The sequence below is a fragment of the Typopeltis vanoorti genome, chromosome 22, assembly GCF_054136105.1.
Source record: "Typopeltis vanoorti isolate ZY-2024b chromosome 22, IOZ_Tvanoo_1.0, whole genome shotgun sequence".
NCBI lineage: Eukaryota > Metazoa > Arthropoda > Arachnida > Uropygi > Thelyphonidae > Typopeltis > Typopeltis vanoorti.
In genome coordinates, this window is record NC_143570.1 from 12,933,438 (window position 1) to 12,954,741 (window position 21,304).

General features: G+C 35.8%; 1 protein-coding gene across 7 annotated transcripts in view; it reads right to left on the reverse strand.

Moving 5' to 3' along the window:
* LOC150094164 (tight junction protein ZO-3-like) overlaps window positions 1-21,304 on the reverse strand; it is a 528,478-nt gene that overhangs the window by 126,872 nt on the left and 380,302 nt on the right. For all 7 annotated transcript variants that reach the window (XM_090411771.1, XM_090411769.1, XM_090411767.1 and 4 more), the window contains exons 20-21: window positions 17,831-18,041; window positions 103-200 (exon numbers count right to left, since the gene is read on the reverse strand). In XM_090411771.1, the coding sequence (XP_090267897.1) occupies window positions 103-200; window positions 17,831-18,041 (309 nt within the window). The remainder of the gene's footprint in view (window positions 1-102; window positions 201-17,830; window positions 18,042-21,304) is intronic.

A 21,304-nucleotide genomic window follows, 5' to 3' on the forward strand; every position in this document is an offset into this window, starting at 1 on the left:
CCAATATGTGAACGAAGGACAGAAGTTTAGGGTGGAATGTGGAATGTGCCAAATATATATTTTGAATTATTAAATGTATTTCACTTATAACAATGAACCTACCTTAGATTCAGAAACCCAAATAACCTGCTGCTGTTGTTTGTCAATTGTTTCTCTTAGTTTTTTGTACCACATATCTGCACTTGTTAAAGTAACAGTTGCTAATAATAAAAAATAACAACATTAACATTATCATATATCATAAAAATTATATAAAACATAAAATATCAAATAACAGTTTTAGCACTTATATGATCCATCAGCCAGCTATGAAAAAATTTTCGAAGCACACTACTTTTCTTAAAAATAATCCTCATCTTAGAAAGAGATGTATTCAGTGATCACATTCATCTCATGTTTTGGAAATATAACACGGTGCAAATTCACTGGATAAAGGAGATGCATATATGGTGGTAGATATGGATTTTTCAAAGACATCTGATAGACTGCACATGACAAGTTGGTAGCTAAACTGAAACGGATGGGATTAGAAAATGGACTAACGAGTTGGATAGCTGATTGGCTCTCAGATGAATAACAGCAGGTTGTGCACAGAGGAATGGAATTCCAAAAGGGGAAAGTCACTAGTAGAGTGCTTCAGTGATCTGTTTTGGGAACATTATTGTTGAATTTGTATGATAATGACATTGGAATGGCTTATCTGGAGATGTACTGCAGTTTGCCAATGATGCAAAGTTAGGCCTTGCAGGAGGATCTCAATAGACTATGTGAATGGAGCTATCAGTTTAATATTGCAAAGTGCAAGATACTGAAATCTGGTAGACAAAGTTGGGATGCAGAGTATGCAATTAATGGGGAAATTTTGAAGGAGGTGGAAGAGATGAGATCTGGGAGTGATGGTGGATGGAGACTTGAAGTTTAAGGGTCACATTTCTAAAATTGTAAGATCACAATGACAGTAATGGGGAAGACATTGATATGCAGAAGCAAACCGGTTATGGTTCCCTTGTATACAGCTTTGATCAGGTGATGTGCACAGATTTGGTCATGGTTTACAAGGGGATGAGGATTCATTGGAAAGGGTTCAGGGAAGGTTTACTTCAATTTCTCTCCTCATTCCCTCATTCCCTCAATCTCTCCTCATATCTGATTCCAAGACTTCACACTGAATGGAACAGGAGAGGGGATATGATTGAGACATATAAGTTAGTGAGTGAGTTAAGGCTGTTACCCAATTAATGTGGAGGAGATTTTTCACAGAGTAGAGGGAGACAAGGGCAAAACTAGAGGCCATCCCTGGAACAAGGGTGTGAGCAGAGGATTGAGAAGCAGGTTCTTTGCATGGAGAGTGATTGGTAAATGGAATGCATTGTCTGAGAGTGTGCTGAGGAGTTAAATAAGGGTGCATATTATCTCTATCATTATTCATAATCTATGTAGATCACTTTATAAAGGAAAGGGGAATTACACCTGATATCAAAATTGGAAATCACAATCACAGCTCTTTACTTTATGCAGATGATGTTATACTCCTAAATAAAACCAGTATGAATCTGCAGGATTCCTTAACAAAATTGAATAACTGCTGTAAATAAATTTAGTATGAAAATCAGAAATAAAAAGATCCTGTATCCTGAACAGAGAACCAATAGAACTAGTAAAACATTTCGATGGTAAAACTATTTAAGCACAATTTTTAGTGAAGGTGGCAAATTAAATATAGAAATAGACAACAGACTTAATAAAGCTAGTATGGTAGGAAGTCAACTGAATAAATTTATATAATAAGAGAGAAATTAGTCAAAACCCTAAACTAGCTGTATACAATAAATTATATATTTGGTTTAATCCTTTATCCAAGAGTAAGCAAAAAATATTTGCGCCTGAAGTATCTTCAGGACTGGGACAACTCGTGCAAAGGTGGACTGACTTCACATCACTTGCTTTAGTATCCCATAATGCAAAGCACATCTCCTTGCAGACATGTATAATGCTATGCATTATGGGAAGAGTCACTACCCAGACTGGTTTCGACCTTTATTAAGGTCTCTTCGGTGAGAGCCAGAGCTAGAGGTGATACCAAGGTTGAAGCAATGCAGAAGTCATATTTCCATATAGGAGTTGCCAAAAGGTGTCACACCCCATTATTAAATTACTCTGGATTAGAGAAAGATGTTGGAAGTTTTTTTTCACTTGGTTATACCATATACTATAAATTATATATTTGGTTTAATCTTTTATCTAAGTGTACGCAAACAAAGTTTACGCCTGAAGTATCTTCAGGACTGGGATAACTAATGGCAAAGGTGGACTGACTTCACATTACTTGCCTTAGTATTCCATAATGCAAAGCACATCTCCTTGCAAACATGTATAATGCTATGCATTATGGGAAGGGTCACTACCCAGATTGGTTTTGACCTTTATTGAGGTCTCTTCAGTAGGAGCCAGACAAAGAGATTATACCAAGGTTGAAGTAATGTAGAAGTCATATTTCCATATACGAGTTGCCAAAAGGTGTCACACCCCATTATTAAATTACTCTGGATTAGAGAAATATGTTGGAAGATTTTTCACTTGGTTATACTATAAATTATATATTTGGTTTAAACCTTTATCCAAGTGTACTGGCTTCCACTGAAGAACCCAGTCCTGAAGATACTTGGCACAAACTTTGTTTGCTTACACTTGGATAAAGGATTAAACCAAATATATAAATTATAGTATAACCAAGTGAAAAAACTTCCAATAACTGTATACAAAACAGTGTTCGAATGAATTTTAACTTATGGATCTGAATGAATCTTATTTCTAACTTATGGACTGGGTTAGAAATAAAATGCTTAAAGGCAAGAGACCACAGATATGAGAGTTCTGAGAAAGATTAGGAGAGTGAACATATGGCATTAGTAGTATCATGTTAAAAACAAGAATATTAGAAAATAACTTTATATTGTTAGCATTCAGGAATTCATGACCAGAGCCAATCTCAGATAGTATGTCATAAATAGGATGGGAGAGGAAAGGTTAGCAAAAAAAAGTTGCTAAGATGGTAGGGAAAAAATTCCCAGAGGAAACCCAACACCTAGATGTAATACAGTAAAAAGTGACTTCGAAAACCAACATATAAAATCTGGTAATATTAAAGTCTTGACAGATATCAGATTAATTTGGAGAAAAATTGCAAAGTTAGTAACGATGTAAATTTTACATCATTTAATCCTTTATCCACTTGGATAAAGGATTAAACCAAATATATAATTTATAGTATAACCGAGTGAAAAAACTTCCAACATCTTTCTCTAATTAAGTTAAGTTATTATAGCAAAGTTACGCCCCACTCTTATTACTAAAATCATTAGGATGAAAATTCAACATGCTATAATAACTTAACTAAATTTCTTAATTGGCTGACTGTGTGCTAAATTAGAAAGCTGTGTAAATTCATTAAAAGAATCTGGATAACTCAGAAAGTAGCAAAAAAAAATTCTCCAAAAGTTATCTTCTTCTTCTCCTCTTCCTCCTCTGCACATACCTCTACAATTCACTCCAATAATATCAATCAAATTTGTAACACAATGGATTTTCTTGTTTATGAAAGTCATACATTGGTGTCCAAAATTTAAAGATAAACACTTATTTTGAAGATTACAACTGCAAATTCAGATGAATCAGCTTGTGGCAATTTATATAACTGATGATTTCGAGTAGAAAGTGAGTACACATTCAAATTTTCAAATCATGTGCAAAGTAGTCATGTCATAGAACTCAACAGGATAAAAGGCAAAAGGCTGCACTAAGCGAACTGTGTTTGAAGGAAGCGCTTTTCACGAGGGAAAAAAAGTTGCAAATTTGGATGTCTTATAATGTCTCAAAGACATATCTAGACGATTTCACATGGGAAAGAATTATCGGAAAGTTTGAAGAAGGCACAGAATTACTGATATTGCCAGAGAGTTTGGAGTCTCACATAGCATTGTATCCAGATTCTGGGCAGTGTTTCAAACCAATGAAATGTGTTTCCAGATGTTTGCTGAGAGGTCACCCTCACTCTTCAATGGAGCATGAAGGTCTTATCCTTATCCTATATTTCTGGTTATAACAGCATAATGTAAATGACATGCCACAGCAGGTCAGCTCCATTCAATCACAGGTACATTGAGAAATGGTAGTAAGACGTCTGCAACAAGCAGGCCTATATGCTTGAAGGCCTATAAGACTGCATCCATTTATCCACAGCTTATCGTAGAGCATGTCCTCAGTGGTGTTGTATCCATAGAAATTGGATAAGACTCCAATAGGCTAATGTAACTCTTTGCAGATTAGAGCTGTTTTAGTCTTTCCTCCAATTCTAGACAGGAATTGATCTGGCTTGAAAGCAGTACTGCTTAATATTGTGAGAATGTTCTTGAAATAGATAGATGGGATGGTGCTTGGGGTGATGGCATGGGGAGGCATTATGCTTAAGGGATAAACTGAGCTACAAGTGCTAGAAAAAGGGACTATGACTGGTGAACAATATTGCAATGAATTCTTCAACATCATGTTCGATTGTTCTGTGGTGCTGTAGGCAAAGAAAGAATTCATTTTTATGGATGACAATGCCACACTTCATCATACACGAGCAGTGGAGATACTTCTGAAGAATGAGGATATTAATCGAATCGAGTGGAGAGCATGCTCCCCAGATCTCAACCCCCAAAGAACATGTTTGGCATACAACAGGAAGTCACATCGCTGTTCAAAATTCCCAAACAAGGCCTTATCCTTGCTATGAAGGAGGAGTAGGCCAGTATGCCTCAAGAACTTCTTAATTGCATGGTGCTAAGCATGATATGACATTGTGAGAGCTGCATCGCAGTTCAGGATGGACATATTCTATACTGAAATGTCTCTCTGCATAGTTTTCTGTAAGCACTATACATTAATTCCTTAACTACATCCTTAGGAAATTTGTAACTTTGCCAAAAACATATTGCAATTTAATTTGTATACAAAATTTATAACACACATTTTTGGGTAATATAATTTATTAGTATGCCTGGCAATAAATTTGTCTTGGATGAAGTCATGAAAATTTTTTCATATACAGGTATTTTTAGCTGTATATGTAGTTTGTCATTAGCTTTTGGACACTAGTGTAGTGTTATAAGATCCTTTTATGGATGAGAGTCATATAAAAAACTATATTCCAACTATATCCCTTCATTTTATTTAGATTCAGCCTAATAAGACAAGAATTTTGGGCATTGTACCTTTGAAGACAACACCTCTGATTTAAACTATTTGGAATATTGTTATTTAACTCATTTTAACTAATTTGGGTAGCTGTTTCTATCATTTTTTATGGACACCTGAAAAATTTGATATAACTAGTGAATGGGAATGTGGGGAAGTCACATATTTGGAATATGGCACTTCCTGAAATGCTAAAAGTTATCTTAAAAAGTTCATCCAATCCAACACAGGTAAGGGGGAGGGGGGAGAGGCTGTTTAGGAGAATTTGTCTCCTACATAGACACAACTCTACTGGCTACATTGATTATAACCAATGTTGAACAAACTTGGAAAATCTGTTTTATTCTGTTCTTATTCTGTGAAAATTTTATTCTGTTCAGAAATTCAGACTAATTGGACAATAACAAATGAGGCTGGACGCACCCACCTCTTTTGCAGGGCATCTCATTGAAACTAAATGTGGAACATAGGTATTTTTTCTTAGGTTGTTTATACTCTCACGAAAATTTCAGTCCAATTGGACATTGGGAAGATGAGGGTAATGTTATCAGTGAGTCAACATGGATTTGTGAAGGGGTGCTCTTGTTTTAGCAATATGCTAGCCTTTTATGATAAAGTTACAAGAGCATTAGATGAGGGAAGGGCATATACTGCCATTTTCCTACTTAGTAAAGGCATTTGACAGGGTGCCACATGATAAGCTGATATTCAAGTTGCAGCACATGGGTCTGGATGTCAGATAGGTCAAATGGATTCAGGATTGGCTGTCTGATAGGTATCAGAGAGTTGTGTATGGTGGAGCAATATCAAAGAGGCAGAAGATTACAAGTGGGGTTCCACAGGGCTCAGTAATGGGACCTATATTGTTTAACCTTTATATCAATGACATTGTCCGTGGATTGCAAGGGGATATGAGGTTGTTTGGGGATGATGCGAAGCTGGGAAGGGTTATTAGTAATAGTGCAGATGTGGTAGCCCTGTAAGAGGATTTCAATAAGCTAGATAGATGGGAAAGTGAATGGGGGTTTCAGTTTAATGCAGCAAAATGTAAGGTCTTGAGGTTTGGGACACATCGATGGGATGCTGCATACTCTATGGGAGGAGTTAAACTGGAGGAAGTAGGAGAGACAAGAGATCTGGGTTTGATGATTGATAGAAACCTGAAATTTAGGGGACATATTGCAAAGGTAGTGAAGGTAATGCAAAGGATTGCTGAAATAATGAGAAGGACACTGACCTGCAGAGATAAAATGGTTATCATTCTGTTGTATAAGACTCTGATCAGACCACATTTAGACTATTGTTCTCAGATATGGTCCCCAGGATTTGAAGGGGATAAATTAACTGTGGAAAGGCTATGGAGGTGGATAACAAAGATGGTGTCGGGACTGTACAATGTTAGTTATGAGGATCGGCTGAGGGAATGTGGACTGCAGAGTTTGGTGGATAGAAGAAGGATGGGTGATATGATTGAGACTTTTAAACTGTTGAGAGATGGTTACAGGGTTGATACTTTGGAGTTCTTTTGCTTGGTTGAACAGTGGGAAGGAGTCATGACAAGGGGCCATCCCTGGAAGTTACGGAAGGAAACTGTGAGAAAGAGGGTGAGGAGTGGTTTCTTTGCATGGAGGGTGGTTGAACCATGGAATGCATTGCCTGATGGAGTGGTGAGAGCGAGAATGGTCAATGCATTTAAGGAGTGGTATGATAGACTTTGTGTTTCCTAGGAGGGACCTCCCTCGATGAGTCTTGACATTCTTGTGTTTCTTAGAAAGGACCTCCCACGATGAGTCTTTTGACTACATGGAGACCGGAATAATAATGATAATAATAATAATCCGCTTTTGCTTTTCTTACCACACTCATTACCCTTCTGGCCTGCGCTTTATACTGTTCATGTGCCTGCCGGTTACCTTTCTCCTTAAATTCCCTCCACAGTTGTTTCTTTTTTGGCAACTCAATCTTATTGGTGTTATTCATCCATTTCACCTACTTGATTTACTAATCGGACTCTAGGTATACAGTCAGCCATTACCTCCTGCAAATACTCCTTAACCACCTCCCATGCACTATCAACATCCAGCCCTTGCAGTTTTACATGCCATGGCATTGAACCAATCAAACTCCTAAGCTTGTCATACTTACCAGCCTGATAATTCCACATGTACCCTGTCTTAATCGAAAATTTCACACATTTAGCCACCTCCCAGGTCAAGACCCTATGATCACTCTCACCAATTGGTGGCAACGTAGTCATATTCGAAAGGAAACTGTGAGAAAGAGGGTGAGGAGTGGTTTCTTTGCCAAATTCTCAGATGCAATTACTAGGTCAAGCACCCTCTGACCCCTAGTATTTTCCATTACATGCTGTCACAGATAGTTATCCCTTAATAATCACATAAAATCCAATTCCTTCCTCCCATGTAGTATCCTCTCCTCCTTCCAATGAATGTTACCATAGTTGAAATCTCCCATAATATTACCCTCCTTCCACTCATTTCTTCTATTTGCTTATGCATACTATCTCCACCATCTATTCCATCACCTGGTCTACAGCAGCACCCAACTGTATATTTTGTTCTACTAGCCTCAATCTCACACCAAATAGCCTCAAATGTGCTCTTTTCTTTATCCTGCAGTTACACTTCTATTCTCCTTGGCTGTAGCTCATCAGCTATCATCAATAGCATTCTTCCCCCCATTTTATTCTCCCTGTCACTCCTGAACACACCATACCCCTCACATTCAATCCCACTAGCTATATCATCTTCTGTCAGCCATGTTTCACAAATGCCAATAACCTGTGGCCTGGAAGTGCCAACCAAGGCCAAAAATTCTTCCTTCTTGTTCCTAATACTTCTGGCATTAGTATACATGAATTGCAGAAGCTCATTTGTCCCATCCCTATTTTGATGCCTTATACTAACTATCCCATTCTGATTTGTTGTCTTTCGTACTCGCTCAGGCATATTACACGCATTCATACACTTAACTGTCTCCCTAAAGTCTGAATATCTACTCCCCCCCCCCCTTAATAACTCTAGTTTCCCTGATTCTGCACATCCATTTCCACTTCATTCAACAACACCTTTTCAAGTCTCCGTACACCAAATCCATTCAAATGTAAACCATCCATCTTATATAAATCCTTTCGCCCATCAAACTCACTCCACACATCCACAAATTCCACACCACTCCTCCTGCATAATCCGTGCATAAAGTCATTATCAATTTTGGCCCTCCTTCTATACTCTTCACTGTCATACCGTGGCAACAGACTCACCATCCTACCTCTCTCACTCTCCTCTTTTGCTACCTCAAGTAATTCCTTCAAATCCTAACTCTCATAGCCATTTTGTCTCCTTTCAAAGCATTCATTCCTGCTACTACTATCAATTCTTTCACCCTCTGTTTTTGCATTCTAATTGACTCGCTTACATCCTTAACATTCGCACCAGGTTGGTATGATTTTGTTAAACTCTCATCTATCACACCTCTTACTAAAGAATCTCCATACAACACTCGCTCTTTCATTTTGTTTACAATCACTATCATACACTTATTTTTCTTATCATAATTTTGCCGTTTATTAGTTGGTAAGCTCGGTAAACATTTTTGCCAAAGCTCCAGCTGCCGATTTGCCCTATGTATCACTCTGCGCAACCATGCGATCTTACTCAATGCATCTGTCTCATCATTTTTATTATCCGTTAATTCATTCGTTTGTTCTGTATGTTAACCTTCATTCTCATTTTCAACGCCACTCTCACAGCTATCTGGTACTACCTCACCAATATTACTATTCATACCTCGCATGTCACTATTTTCTACATTCTCACTTTCAACAATGATATCACTCATGACCTGAAACACTCTTTAAATCCTCACAGAGAGAGAGAAGTGGAGGAGAGTTGTAAGAAAAGAAGTAAACTGTTAAAAGATATTACTACTACAGGTCACACTATTCAGCTAATTTAAACAGTTTATTTCTTGGCTGTGTTATTTCAACAAAAACAAATAAATAAACAATAAAAAATGTATAGCAGTCTTCATCAAATCAATTTCCTGATATATATATATATATATATATATAAATCTTTTATCTTAGCATCAAACAGTTGCTTTGTTAATCTTTCCTTTACCAATCTGTTTAAGTGAAAATACTACCAGAGAGAGATTAGCTCTGCTGCACACACACACACACATACACATTCCTGAATGCTAACAATGTCAAGTTCTTTCCTAATATTCTCATTGTTAATATGATTCTGATTGATGCCACATGTTCAATCCCATAATTTTTCTCAGAACTCTTCTGTGTGCTCTAGTCTCTGATCAACTACTTTATTTCTAATCCAACTCTCAGATCTGCAAGTGAAAACTGGTTTTGAGCACTGCCTTCTTGTATACTGCTAGTTTAGTGTTTCGGCTAATTTCTCTCTTATTCCATATAAATTTATTCATCTGGTTCCCACCATACCATCTGTATTTATTCTGTTCTCTATTTCCATATTTAATTTGCCATCTTCACTAAAAATTTTGAATGAACAGCTGAAATATTTTATTTTATGGGTTCCCCATTGACATATGCAGTTGAAGTTTTCTACATTCCTAACAATTTTCATAGTTTTGGACTTTTTATTGCTAATTTTCATACAAAAGTGGTTACAGCTGTTATTCAATTCAGTTAAAGATTCCTGAAGACTTGCAATACTTTCATAGTTTTAGTTTATTTCTTGCTGATTTTCAAACCAACCAAATTTGTTACAGTTGTTATTCACTTTAGTTAAAAAATACTAGATACTTGCACTGGATATATTTAGGAATAGGTCAATGGTTTAATGAAAAGAGCTAAGTTTGATATCTCCAATTCTGTTATCAGGTTTAATACCACATTATCTTATACTAATAGATGATGAATATATATATATATGTATATATATAGATAGATAGATAGAATTCATATAGATGATGAATAACAGTGGAGATAGTGCACACCCTCATCTTCCACCTGATTTTGCATATAACCATCTTCCTGCACTTCCATTAATTCTAAGTGCTGACTTATAACTTAGAATTAATATATTAATATAACTGCATTGTTCTGTATAATGTTCACTTAACACATATAATAGTTAATGTTTTGAAAAGCACCGTGTCACATGTTTTTTTTCCAGATCTACAAAACTTAGGTCCAGATCTTGTTATGCACCCACAACTTCTCAACTGTCATAAAGTGAAAACCTGATCCTGCCGACCCCCTACTTGGAACCCAAGTTTCACTTTCACGGTTTTTCTTTGCCTACTTGCAAGTATGCTTTCATAAATTTGACCTGGAATGCTTAGTAAGGAAATTCCTCTGTAATTCTCAGAGTTAGTTTTATTTTATTTTTATTTCTTTTTTTTTGTTTACAGATAGGAATTATTAGGCCTCCACTGCAAACAAAAAAAAATTTAACCTTCTGACCAGGTCTTCTTAAGTATACAGTGTAGCCAGTGTAAAACCTCTATACCTCCATATTTGTGCATTTTTGGGTGAATATCATCTACTGCCTTCCCAGATTTCAGGTATTTGATGGCCTTTCCTACTTCAAGTATCCATATGCAGTCTTCAATGCATTCCAATGAATATTTTCTATTACTGTTCTGTCACACCTTGTTTTGTTTAGTAATCCTTCAAAGCAATTACTCCAGACATTGACAATATATTTATCATCAGCTCTTATATCACCTTTATCACCTCTGATTCTTTTCACTGTATTCTTTCCTGCAATTTGAAGCTTCTTTATTAGTGGTGGTTTTGAAGAAATATGGTGTACAGGAGGTGGACAGGATGAAATATTTAGTTGAGCGTTGTTATAGACTTGATAATGTGGAGGGAAATAAGAAGGAAATATATAGGCAAATTGGTCTAACATGAGAAAAGGTGATTGTAATTAAGTCAATATAGATTGGAGTAAGAGACAGCATCTGGGGGCAAAGAATGAATTTTTTTGAGGAGCAGCTATCCTAGGCAATATGTAACAGAGTACATGCTAATTGAGCACATGCTCAATATATTTTTATACACATGAAGATGCCTTGGAAGCCAAGACAAAATATTGGGTTAGTAATTTAATTAACTAAATAAATTTAGTTGCTTAATTATTAGCTTTAAACATTTTTTTTTATCACTAAACATCTACATGACTGATAATAAATGTGCAAGCATCAATACCACATGTAGTGATTACTTCTGTGAGAAAGATGTATGTGAACCTATAGGACTGGTGTTTATGACAAGCTCAGGAGATTGCTCATCATGGAATGAGGAATTACAAGGAAAGGAGATCAATGCTACTTGGGCACTTACTCAGGAACAGTCTGGAGGTCAGATAGAAGAAGGCATTAAGGAGGCAGCACAAGATAAGTGGTAACAGTCAGTTGCATGAGGAATTCAACAAGCAAGCAAGGAAGCTGACTTTCTTGGCAAGATTTACCAAAATTCTGTACAAGAGGAAAAACGAAATCCTAGGGTTTTTTTTTTTTTTTAATATATATGTGTGTGTGTGTGTGACCAGTAGAAGAAAAAATGATACTGGTTAGAGAAAATGGTAGAATGACAACCAATGAGGAAGATATAATAGAGATATCACATGAGTAATTCATAAAGGTATTTCATCCTTGTGAATGCAAAATCATGCAGAACTTGAGCATTAGGAAGACAAGAAGCACTACTGATGGTGAGTGAGCAGGAGACATATATGATATCAACAAGGTTGTAGGACTTGGTGGTATATCACTATATGTCTTGAGAAAATGCTCCAGGAAGTTAACATGAGTCTTAGATTGGGCCCAAGTTCCAAAGGAGTTTAAAGAAGGAAAAATTTCTGCTACATAAGGGGGAGGAGTGATAAGACTAAGGCTCATAGGTTCATCTGTCTGAAGTTGTGGTCAAGGTGTCAGGCTAGTGAGGACCAGATTTCAGAATTGGGCTGACAACAGCAGCATTCTTTTTGATGAACAAAAGGGTTTGCTAGAGCAAGATCGTGTTTAAGTAATCTACTTATTATAACAAGGTGACAAATGCACTGGACAAGAGGAATGCATACACAGTGGTATATTTGGATTTTGCAAAAAGCCTTTAATAGATTGCCACATGACAAGTTGGTAATTAAACAAACAGATGGGATTGGAGAGTAGATTAGTATGTTGGATTAAAGATTAGCTGTCTAATAGATCTCATCAAGTTATTTTATGGGGGTGCAATATCTAAGAAGAGGAAAGTCACTAGTGGTGTGCAAAGGTTTTGGGGATGTATGTTGCTGTTTAATTTATATGTACATAATATTGGAAAGGGCTTGAACAGTGATAAGAACCATCAAGAGTAGAATGGATATTGTAGCCTTGCAAAAGGACTTGAATATATGGGATTAATTGAATAATTAAGGCTACCAGTTCAGTGCAAAGTGTAAAGTTTTAAATTTCAGGGAGCAAAGAGATGGGATGCAAAATATAAGATTGGTGGGGTTACCATCATCCCCAAGAGAAGAAGATGAGGATTTGGGGATGATGGTGAGTAGGGACCTGAAATTTTGAGGATATTTTGCTAAAATTGCGAGGACAGTACAGTGGATTGTGGCACTGATGTTGAAGACACTAATGTGTAGAAGTAAGGATATGATGATTTTATTGTATAAGGCTTTTATCAAATCGCATATGGTATGGTCTATTATACACAGATTTGGTCACTTCTCAAAAGGATGAAGAGATGTTGAATTTACTAAGATGGGTTCCGGTGTCTGGAATGTTGAGTATGAAAAAGATTGAGTGAATGCAGTCTGCAGAGTCTAGTGGATAGAAGGATGAGGGAGACATGATCAAGATATATAAGTTGGAAAGGGGTAATTGCTGGATTACTGTGGATGAGATTTTTCAAAGAATGGGTAGAGATCGGAAGAGTACAAGAGACCATCCTTAGAAGCTGTTTAAGGAGTATGTGTGCAAGGGGTGAGAGTAGGTTTTCTTGCATGGAGAGTAGTAGGTGATTGGAATGCATTTTCTTGAAAGTGTCGTGAATGCAAAGATAGTGAATTCATTTAAGTCACGGTATGATGAGCTGTGCGAGACAGAGAGAGAGATTAGATTTGGCATTTTTTGGTGGTTCAAATTTTTTTTCACTAAGAAATTATATTCTTGTTTAATCCTTTATCCAAGTGTAAGCAAATATTGCACCAGATATATTTTCAAGATAGGACAACCTCGCATAATGCATAGCATTATGCGAGGGGTCACTACCCAAACTGGTTTCGACCTTTATTGAGGTCTCATCAGTCCATAAAGATATGGATTTTGCATTATGGGATACTAAAGCAGGTGATGGGAAATCATTAGCCTCTATATACAAGTAGACCAGTCATGAAGTTACTTCATGTGCAAATTTTGTTTGCTTACACTTGGATCAAGGATAAACCAAGACTATAATTTCTTGGCATCTTTGCGTTCTTTGGTCATTTTCACAACCATTCACCTCATGAGTGCCTTTGCATACACTCATGAGCATCCCTCTCAATAGCTTGTTTCCCCAACTTTGCATTTCCACACTTTCAGTGAATAATGCTTTTTGAAGACATATAACTCCAAGTCCATTTAAGCATAATCCATCAACCTTATATAAGCTCTTGCATCCATCAAATTCAATCCAAAGGTCTAGGTCGATGAATTGCACAGCAGTTTTAGATTGTTCTATACAATCTAGCACTGACTCATTTGTAATCATGGTCCTCCTCTTCACAACTCACTTCTATCCTATGATGGCAGAACTCACAATATTTGCTTTCTCTCTCTCTCTCTCTCTCTCTCTCTCCTTCCAATAACTTATTTCATATCTTTTCTATACTATACTTCTCATTTTTTGAATCATTAGGCATTAATCAACTCTTTCCTTTTATGCCTTACCATCCTATCAACCTCAACAACATCATTAATTTTCACACCAGAGAAACCAGATTTAGTCACATTATCGTTAAGTAATCCTCTTATCATACAATCACCATTAAATTTTCTCCTGTTTTGCTATACTTTCCTTTTTTCTTACCTTGCACCTCTTTTCTTTTTTTCTTTCTCTTCTCAGCTTTACCACTTGCAATATTTTTGTAATTGTTCAAGTTAGCAGTCTGTCCTATGAAGATCTTCATAGAAGTGTGCCTTTTATTTCATGATATCCTCTTCATTCTACTCGTCTTGCACTTCCTATATATTCGTTCACCAGTCTCGCTTTCCTCGCACAAATCTTTCGATCTTTCATGACAAATACATTTTACACAAGCTGCATCACAAAAATCTTTCACATTACACTCTCCTAGCAAAGACATCTTGATCACTATTGTTCTCTATGCACTGGTGACAATATCCAGTATAACATAAAACATAAGCGCCTCCATAGCACAATTGGAAGAACGACGGTACGTTGTGCCATTCAATTGGAAAAGGCCTAAGTTCGATTCTCATCATGACGGGAGGAATCTTTATATGGAATTTTTCAATCGAAGGTGAGTTAGCCGATCTCATATGGAGGTAGAAGGGTTTTTTTCTCCCGGAAACTCGGGTTTTTCATCCCGCATACAGATAAATAGGCCCTTCTGAACACATGCAATTTACAGACAAAAAATACTAGATGTGGTGGTGGGCAGTAGATGGCTGATGTAGATGATTGGTAGTAGAGGATTGGTGTAGTGGTGTCCTGAAATGAGTCTTCGGACTCCTTGGAGGTGTCACGAATAACGATAATAATAATAAGTTTTCTTAACAGCTAGACAACATGCTGTCACACACTTATAAAAAAAATTTTAAAAAATTAACCTAACATCATTAACTAAATTTACAATAACTTATATTTCTTCTCCACTCCCTTGTCTATAATTTACAATTTTATATTTATCCCATAAGGGAGAGGTAGAAGCATACATTTGTGCTATATATGGGATGCAGGTAATAGTTGGGAAAGAGGGAATCTATTGACATTTTTCTTAAGGATTAGATGTTGCAATTGTCAGGGAACACTTCATGAAGGAGACTGTACCAGAAAAACAGAGGTAGATGGAATAAAAGAAGAGGAGAAGAAGATTCGACATGTTTGCAGTTGGATTTAAAAAGGATGTTGGGCAGTAGTTGCTTTCGTTTATGGAGGAATGATGGTCATCAATTCACTGGAGCAGCATTCATGGTAGTAACCTATAAAAAAGACAGAGCTGAAACTGTATCTGTGAGACAGTGGTTGAAGTGAGTCACTGAGAGAGTGATTACCTATCAGATGAAATGCTCTTCTCTGGACAGCATCATGAATTTTCAGAGAAGTTTAAGATACACCACTTTGAACAGTATTCTAAAGATGGATGGATTTGAGACTTTTTCAGAGTTAGTAGCTGGATGGGTGAAAAGCAGCATTTTAGGCAGAAAAGAAACCTAGTTTTTAGAAACTGAAGAAGCTAATGACATGAAGTGTTTATGTCAGGAGAGGCTGAAGGTAACTGTTTGTCTGAAGAGAAATTTTGATACATCTGGAAATTTGTGTATTACTGAGAGTAAGGACATGTGAGTTAAGACTCTTTTTGAGGAAAAGAAGTAGGACTATGTTTTGGCAGCAATGAAGTTGACCAGGTCATTTCCCACCAGATCAAAGGATATATGGATATCAGCGACTAAAGCGCTAGTTGTAGATAATACTGAAGCTTGGGATGTTTAGGTACTACATGGTTTATTGAATGAGTAGGATGAATGGAATGTACTGTCATCAGCAAAACTATGAATAGGATTAGTGATGATTGAAAAAGGTTATTTATTTAGGTGTAGGAGAAAGAGGGTAAGTGACAGAACAGAGCCCTGAGGGATTCCTGCACTAGTGGAGAAGCTCAAAGAATTGGAAACTATTCACCATAATATGCAGTGAATGATTACAGAGTTAGCTGGTTACCTAATTATTTGAAGGTAGCAGAAAGACAGAAGGATGGGAATGTACAGAGCAGGCCTCAATGCCACACATGATCAAATGAACTGAAACTATGAAAGTGGCAACTAATTTCTTCAAATCTTTCCGTAGCATGTGTCCAGTGGAGGTGAGTGATATAGACCAAGAGATCAGCCATGGATCTAGGGTGGCAGAATTCATATTCAGGGTTGCCATTCACAGATGACTGTTGACATTTCCATTATTTGGGAGAGGATTGAGTTGATGGTAATCAGTAAGTAGTATGACAAACAGCCATAACGTTTTTTTTAATAGGCAAGATATATGCTTTCTTCTATGCACTGGAATAAGTGTCAGATGAGTATAAAGATTGTAGAGACAATATAGAACAGGTGTTAATTCTGTGCCACACTATATTTAAATACAACTGGAGAGATGCCAAAAGAATGTTTAGTGTTCAAGTTATTTAGTAATTCTGGTACTTTTTGCAAAAAAGGCTACAGGAGGCATATAGTGCTCTGTTTCTGATATGGCAGGAGGTAATTTGCTTTGGTCATGTATGCAGTAGAAGATTAATTCCAGGAGGTCAGCTTTATCTTTAGGTGTTGTAATAATGGTTCTATAGGGATGAGAGAGCTGGATGTCCAGATGAGCAGAAGGTGTGTATCTGATGGCTTTTGTAATGGACTAGAAAACACAACTTCCAATTTGGACAAAAGGTAAATTTTCTGCTATTGGCTCTTATGAAATCAGATTTGGATTTGCTGATGACTGCTTTGCATAACAAGATAGAAATGATTAAGATGATGACAGGATTAAATTGGAAGGTCAGAACAAGATCCACTATTAGAATTTCTATAAGCATATGGTGAAGGAGTAATTTTTTTTTTTTTTTTTTTTTTAAACTTGGAGAGTGGCAAGTGAGTAGAATGCAATGTCAGATTCTCGTGACTACCTGACAGGAGAAAGAGGGGTAATATGACTGAGACTTATAAGCTTCTGAAAGGATAACAGGAGATGGTATTTTTCATTTTAAAGGAGCAGGAGAAAAGAACCAGAGAGCATCCATAGAAGTTGAGAATAAATGCAGGCAAGAAGGGAGTGAGTAGCTAGATTTTTCTCTCACAGATTGGAATAGACTGTGTTTGGAAGTGGTGAGTGCAGGCAGTGAATGAATTCAAGAAAAGGTATGACAGTTGCCATAGGTGATATGTGTCTCCCCTGATGAGTCCCGGACTCCATGGAAGTTTTTAGTAATAATAATAATGATCAAATCTAATATATACTTTTTCAAACTACATCAAGCTTTTGTTAAGCAGTAGAGTCGCTGAGACCTCCTGCAATGAATCTATTGACTTCATGAAGGTTTGTTAATAATTTAGCCCATATTATTCGAAGATGTCTTTGTTACAGTCAAAAATCTTCCGGCTAATTAAACATGTATTTTACCATGTTAAGTTGAAGTCTGTTTTTAACACATTAAGTCATGTTATAGTTTCACTGTTGTAAACTTATGAAGTTGTGATTTCAAACACTATCCAGTGAATATAAAAAACTGAAAGAAAAAAGAAGCACAGTGTAATATGATCATTTGAAAAAAATAATAACGTAATTCTACAAATTACATCTTTAATACATTTCACTTACCAGTAAATATATGAGACCATAATTTTTCAAGTTTTACAGCATGATCATATAGCTTTTTAGTGCTTTTATGACTTGATTTTGCAAGTCTGGATCTCAATTCTTTAACAACATGCTTGTTCTCAGCTCGCATAAATATGACAATAGGATAGAACTGAGCATAGTTCAAACGATCTACTGCACTCGGAGTAATATCAAGAATAGTATGTTTGCCCTAGGGGAAAAAATTCAAATTCCATATTAAAAAACTTGTGAACTTTATTTCTAAAGTAATCTGAATAATTAATAACTTTCAAGTTATTAATTATTTAGATAACTGTAGACCATTACTAAGGATAATGAAAATTTTTGATTAATTAATGGAATCACAGGATTATGTATTGGAAGTTTGCTATCTGATTAAAAACCAAACATGCTGCATTAATAATTTTCATTTCTTTATATTTACACTCAGGTTTCACCCTTCTTCTTAACCATTTGTCTGCACACAAAGAAGTTTCAAACTTGCTATACCTCATGCAATGCCTTTGTGTGTGGATTTAATATAAAATATATCATTCTCTACTGTATAACGCAAAGCTGATTTATTAATTTCTTACTCAGCAAATCTTGAGAGATCATTGCCTGTTCATTCTCTCCTCTTTCTTTCAATCCATCAATAATTTCCTCTTTATTATCTGGTTATACATCTTCACTACAGAAACATTTTTGCTTCTATCCAGATGTGACTTGATAAAAATCTTATACAATAGAATAACTACGTATTTCTCTCTCTCTCTCTCTCTCTCTCTCTCTTCCCCCGCCCCTCAATGTCCTTTTCATTAGTGAAGTAATTCTTAGTGCTGTCTATTGCAAGATGAAGTTCATCTTGAAGATGAACTTCATGTTCCCTGAACTTCATTTTCAAGATCCTGTTGACTATCATCCTAGAGCATGTGTCTCCAACATCATGTAACCATGCTTCTTGAAAAAGAGAAATATGCCTTCAACTATCACACTCCAATTTATTACTGACATAAATAATCTCACTTCTTTACTATAATGATCATTCTAACTTAAATCTTTATTCATTTCCCATATGGATTTAAACTAGCCATTGTGTGCACTGAGAATCATCAGTAAAAGGTATAAACCTGCATCAAATTAAGAACATGAGTGGATGAAAGACTAGATAATCTGAAAACCATGTTCTGGATTGAGATCAAATTAGAAATTTTCCAGGTGATTTCAGGCAATAAGGAAGATGATAAATTTCTTTCCTGAATAAAACATGGTGTATTAAATGTGATTTTTGATAATGAATTTAGAAATTACTTTATAATTTTTCAAATATTTAGTTTGAGAAATATGCAATTTAATTTCTCTTAAAACATCAATCACTGCATATTATTTTATAACCACTATACAGTACTTTTCCACTGAATTCAAGCTAATTAATATTTAAAAGAGACAAATTATTCTCCCACCTTATTCAGTAACTGTACCTGAATGCTTTTGCAATTTGATATGACAGGTCATATTATTAATACAGAAATAGTTCATCTTATGTTTCCCTAAACATGTCAGGCTTCAGGTTTCACGGCCTGTCATGGCTGAGAAAAATATACCAAAAATCAAAATCAAATTATAACAGAATGCAATGTCGGCATCAATTCCTTCAACATTTATAGCAATGAAAAAAGACCCAGTAGTTATTCTATCTATATTTGGTTTGTCATACATAAGCAAGAAATTATTTTCTCAGATGAATTACATTTTAAATCCATTAAGAAGTAAACTATGTGTGATAATTCTAAGTTGTGTTCATTTAAAAGTTTCCAATTATGAACCAAGTTTACATATCTTGTGCAAAGATAAACAAACTAAGGAAATCACTGAAATTGTGATTAAAATAATATTATTTTTCTATTGTTTGATTTTGTACATTAATTTTTTTATAAACTGCTACATTTATTATTATTTATATTGTGTTTGAATTATTTATATACTTTCGTGACTTTATATACTTTAATTTATATTAATTAAACATAGTTAATAAACATAGTTAAATTTGCAATTTAACTATGTTTATTTCTATTTGAAATATCTAAATAGTATTTAAGAGATTTTTGTACTATATTTTTCACAGTTATTCATTTATAAGAAGAATAAAGGTTTGTTTTTCTGTAAAGCTTAGTACTTTGTTTATAAACCCTATTTTATTTTACTAACATTACCCCTCCATCCCGTGAAAGGGTTGTGGTCCTTAGGTGAAAAATTCATGTTCATGAAAATTAAAATTCTAAAGTGAAAATCAACTAATAAATAATATTTTACATGAGTTAATTCCATTATTATAATTTTAAGTAATATGTCTACTCACGGTATTTCCTTACTGAAACAATGATGGTTTTGTTGTATCCATTACATTGGGAAGACGGGGCGGATGCATAACGGTGGAAGACAAGACGAAGCTAAGTTTTCATTACTGTATTTAGTTTTATTTAGAGTACTTAATGTTTTGTTTTGCTTGTAATTGTTTACTTATTTAGCGTTTATTTATTTTTGATTTTGAATAATTAACGATTATGCTAGTAGTCCCTCGGCAGTAATGAATGATGGCGGATTCAGCTGCAGTCGCAAATGGCGTGTTCCCAAGTCCTCCGCCATTTGGGCACTCTATTATAAGCAATATAATAAGGGAGTTTGTGGCATGCAGTATTTGCGTCATGTATGCGTCTTGGGAATTGGATGTCTGGCTTGTGAGAGAGGATGAGTGCAGGCAGTGGGAGAAAATAAATGCAGCAGATATCTCAATAACTGACCTTGTTGCTCCAGGAACGGGAAATGAATACAGGAAGACGAGTAGTGTGATAGGAGAGAATGAAGAAAAAAATGTGAATGAGAAAATAATAGTTGATAGTGTAAAAGGTGTGAGTGACTATGAAAGTTTAGATGGTTTTGTTTGGGAGAGTGAATTTCGATTTAGAGTGACTGACCTGCAGAGGGAGATAGAGGAGCTGAAAGAGGAGGTGGAATGTCTTGGGAGAAGTATGATAAGTATGAAAAATGAGATTAGAAGAATGGAAGAGATAAATGCAAGGCAAATCAGAGTAGGGGAGAGAGAGTTTTGGGAATGATAGGAGAGGAGAGAAATTTGTGAATAATAAAAGAGGAGAGAATGGAATTGGAAATGGAAATGGAGAGAATGGAAACAGAAGAGAGAGGTATGGAAGTGCTAGAAGAGGAGAGAATGGAAACAGTAGGAGAGACAGAATGAGAGAGAGGTATGGGAATGCTAGAAGAGGAGAGAATGGAAACAGTAGGAGAGACAGAATGAGAGAGAGGTATGGCAGTGCTAGAAGAGGAGAGAATGGAAACAGTAGGAGAGATGGAATGAGAGAGTATATGGCAGTGCTAGAAGAGGAGAGAATGGAATGAGAGAGATATGGGAGTTCTAGAAGAGGAGAAAATGAAAACAGTAGGAGAGAGGGAATG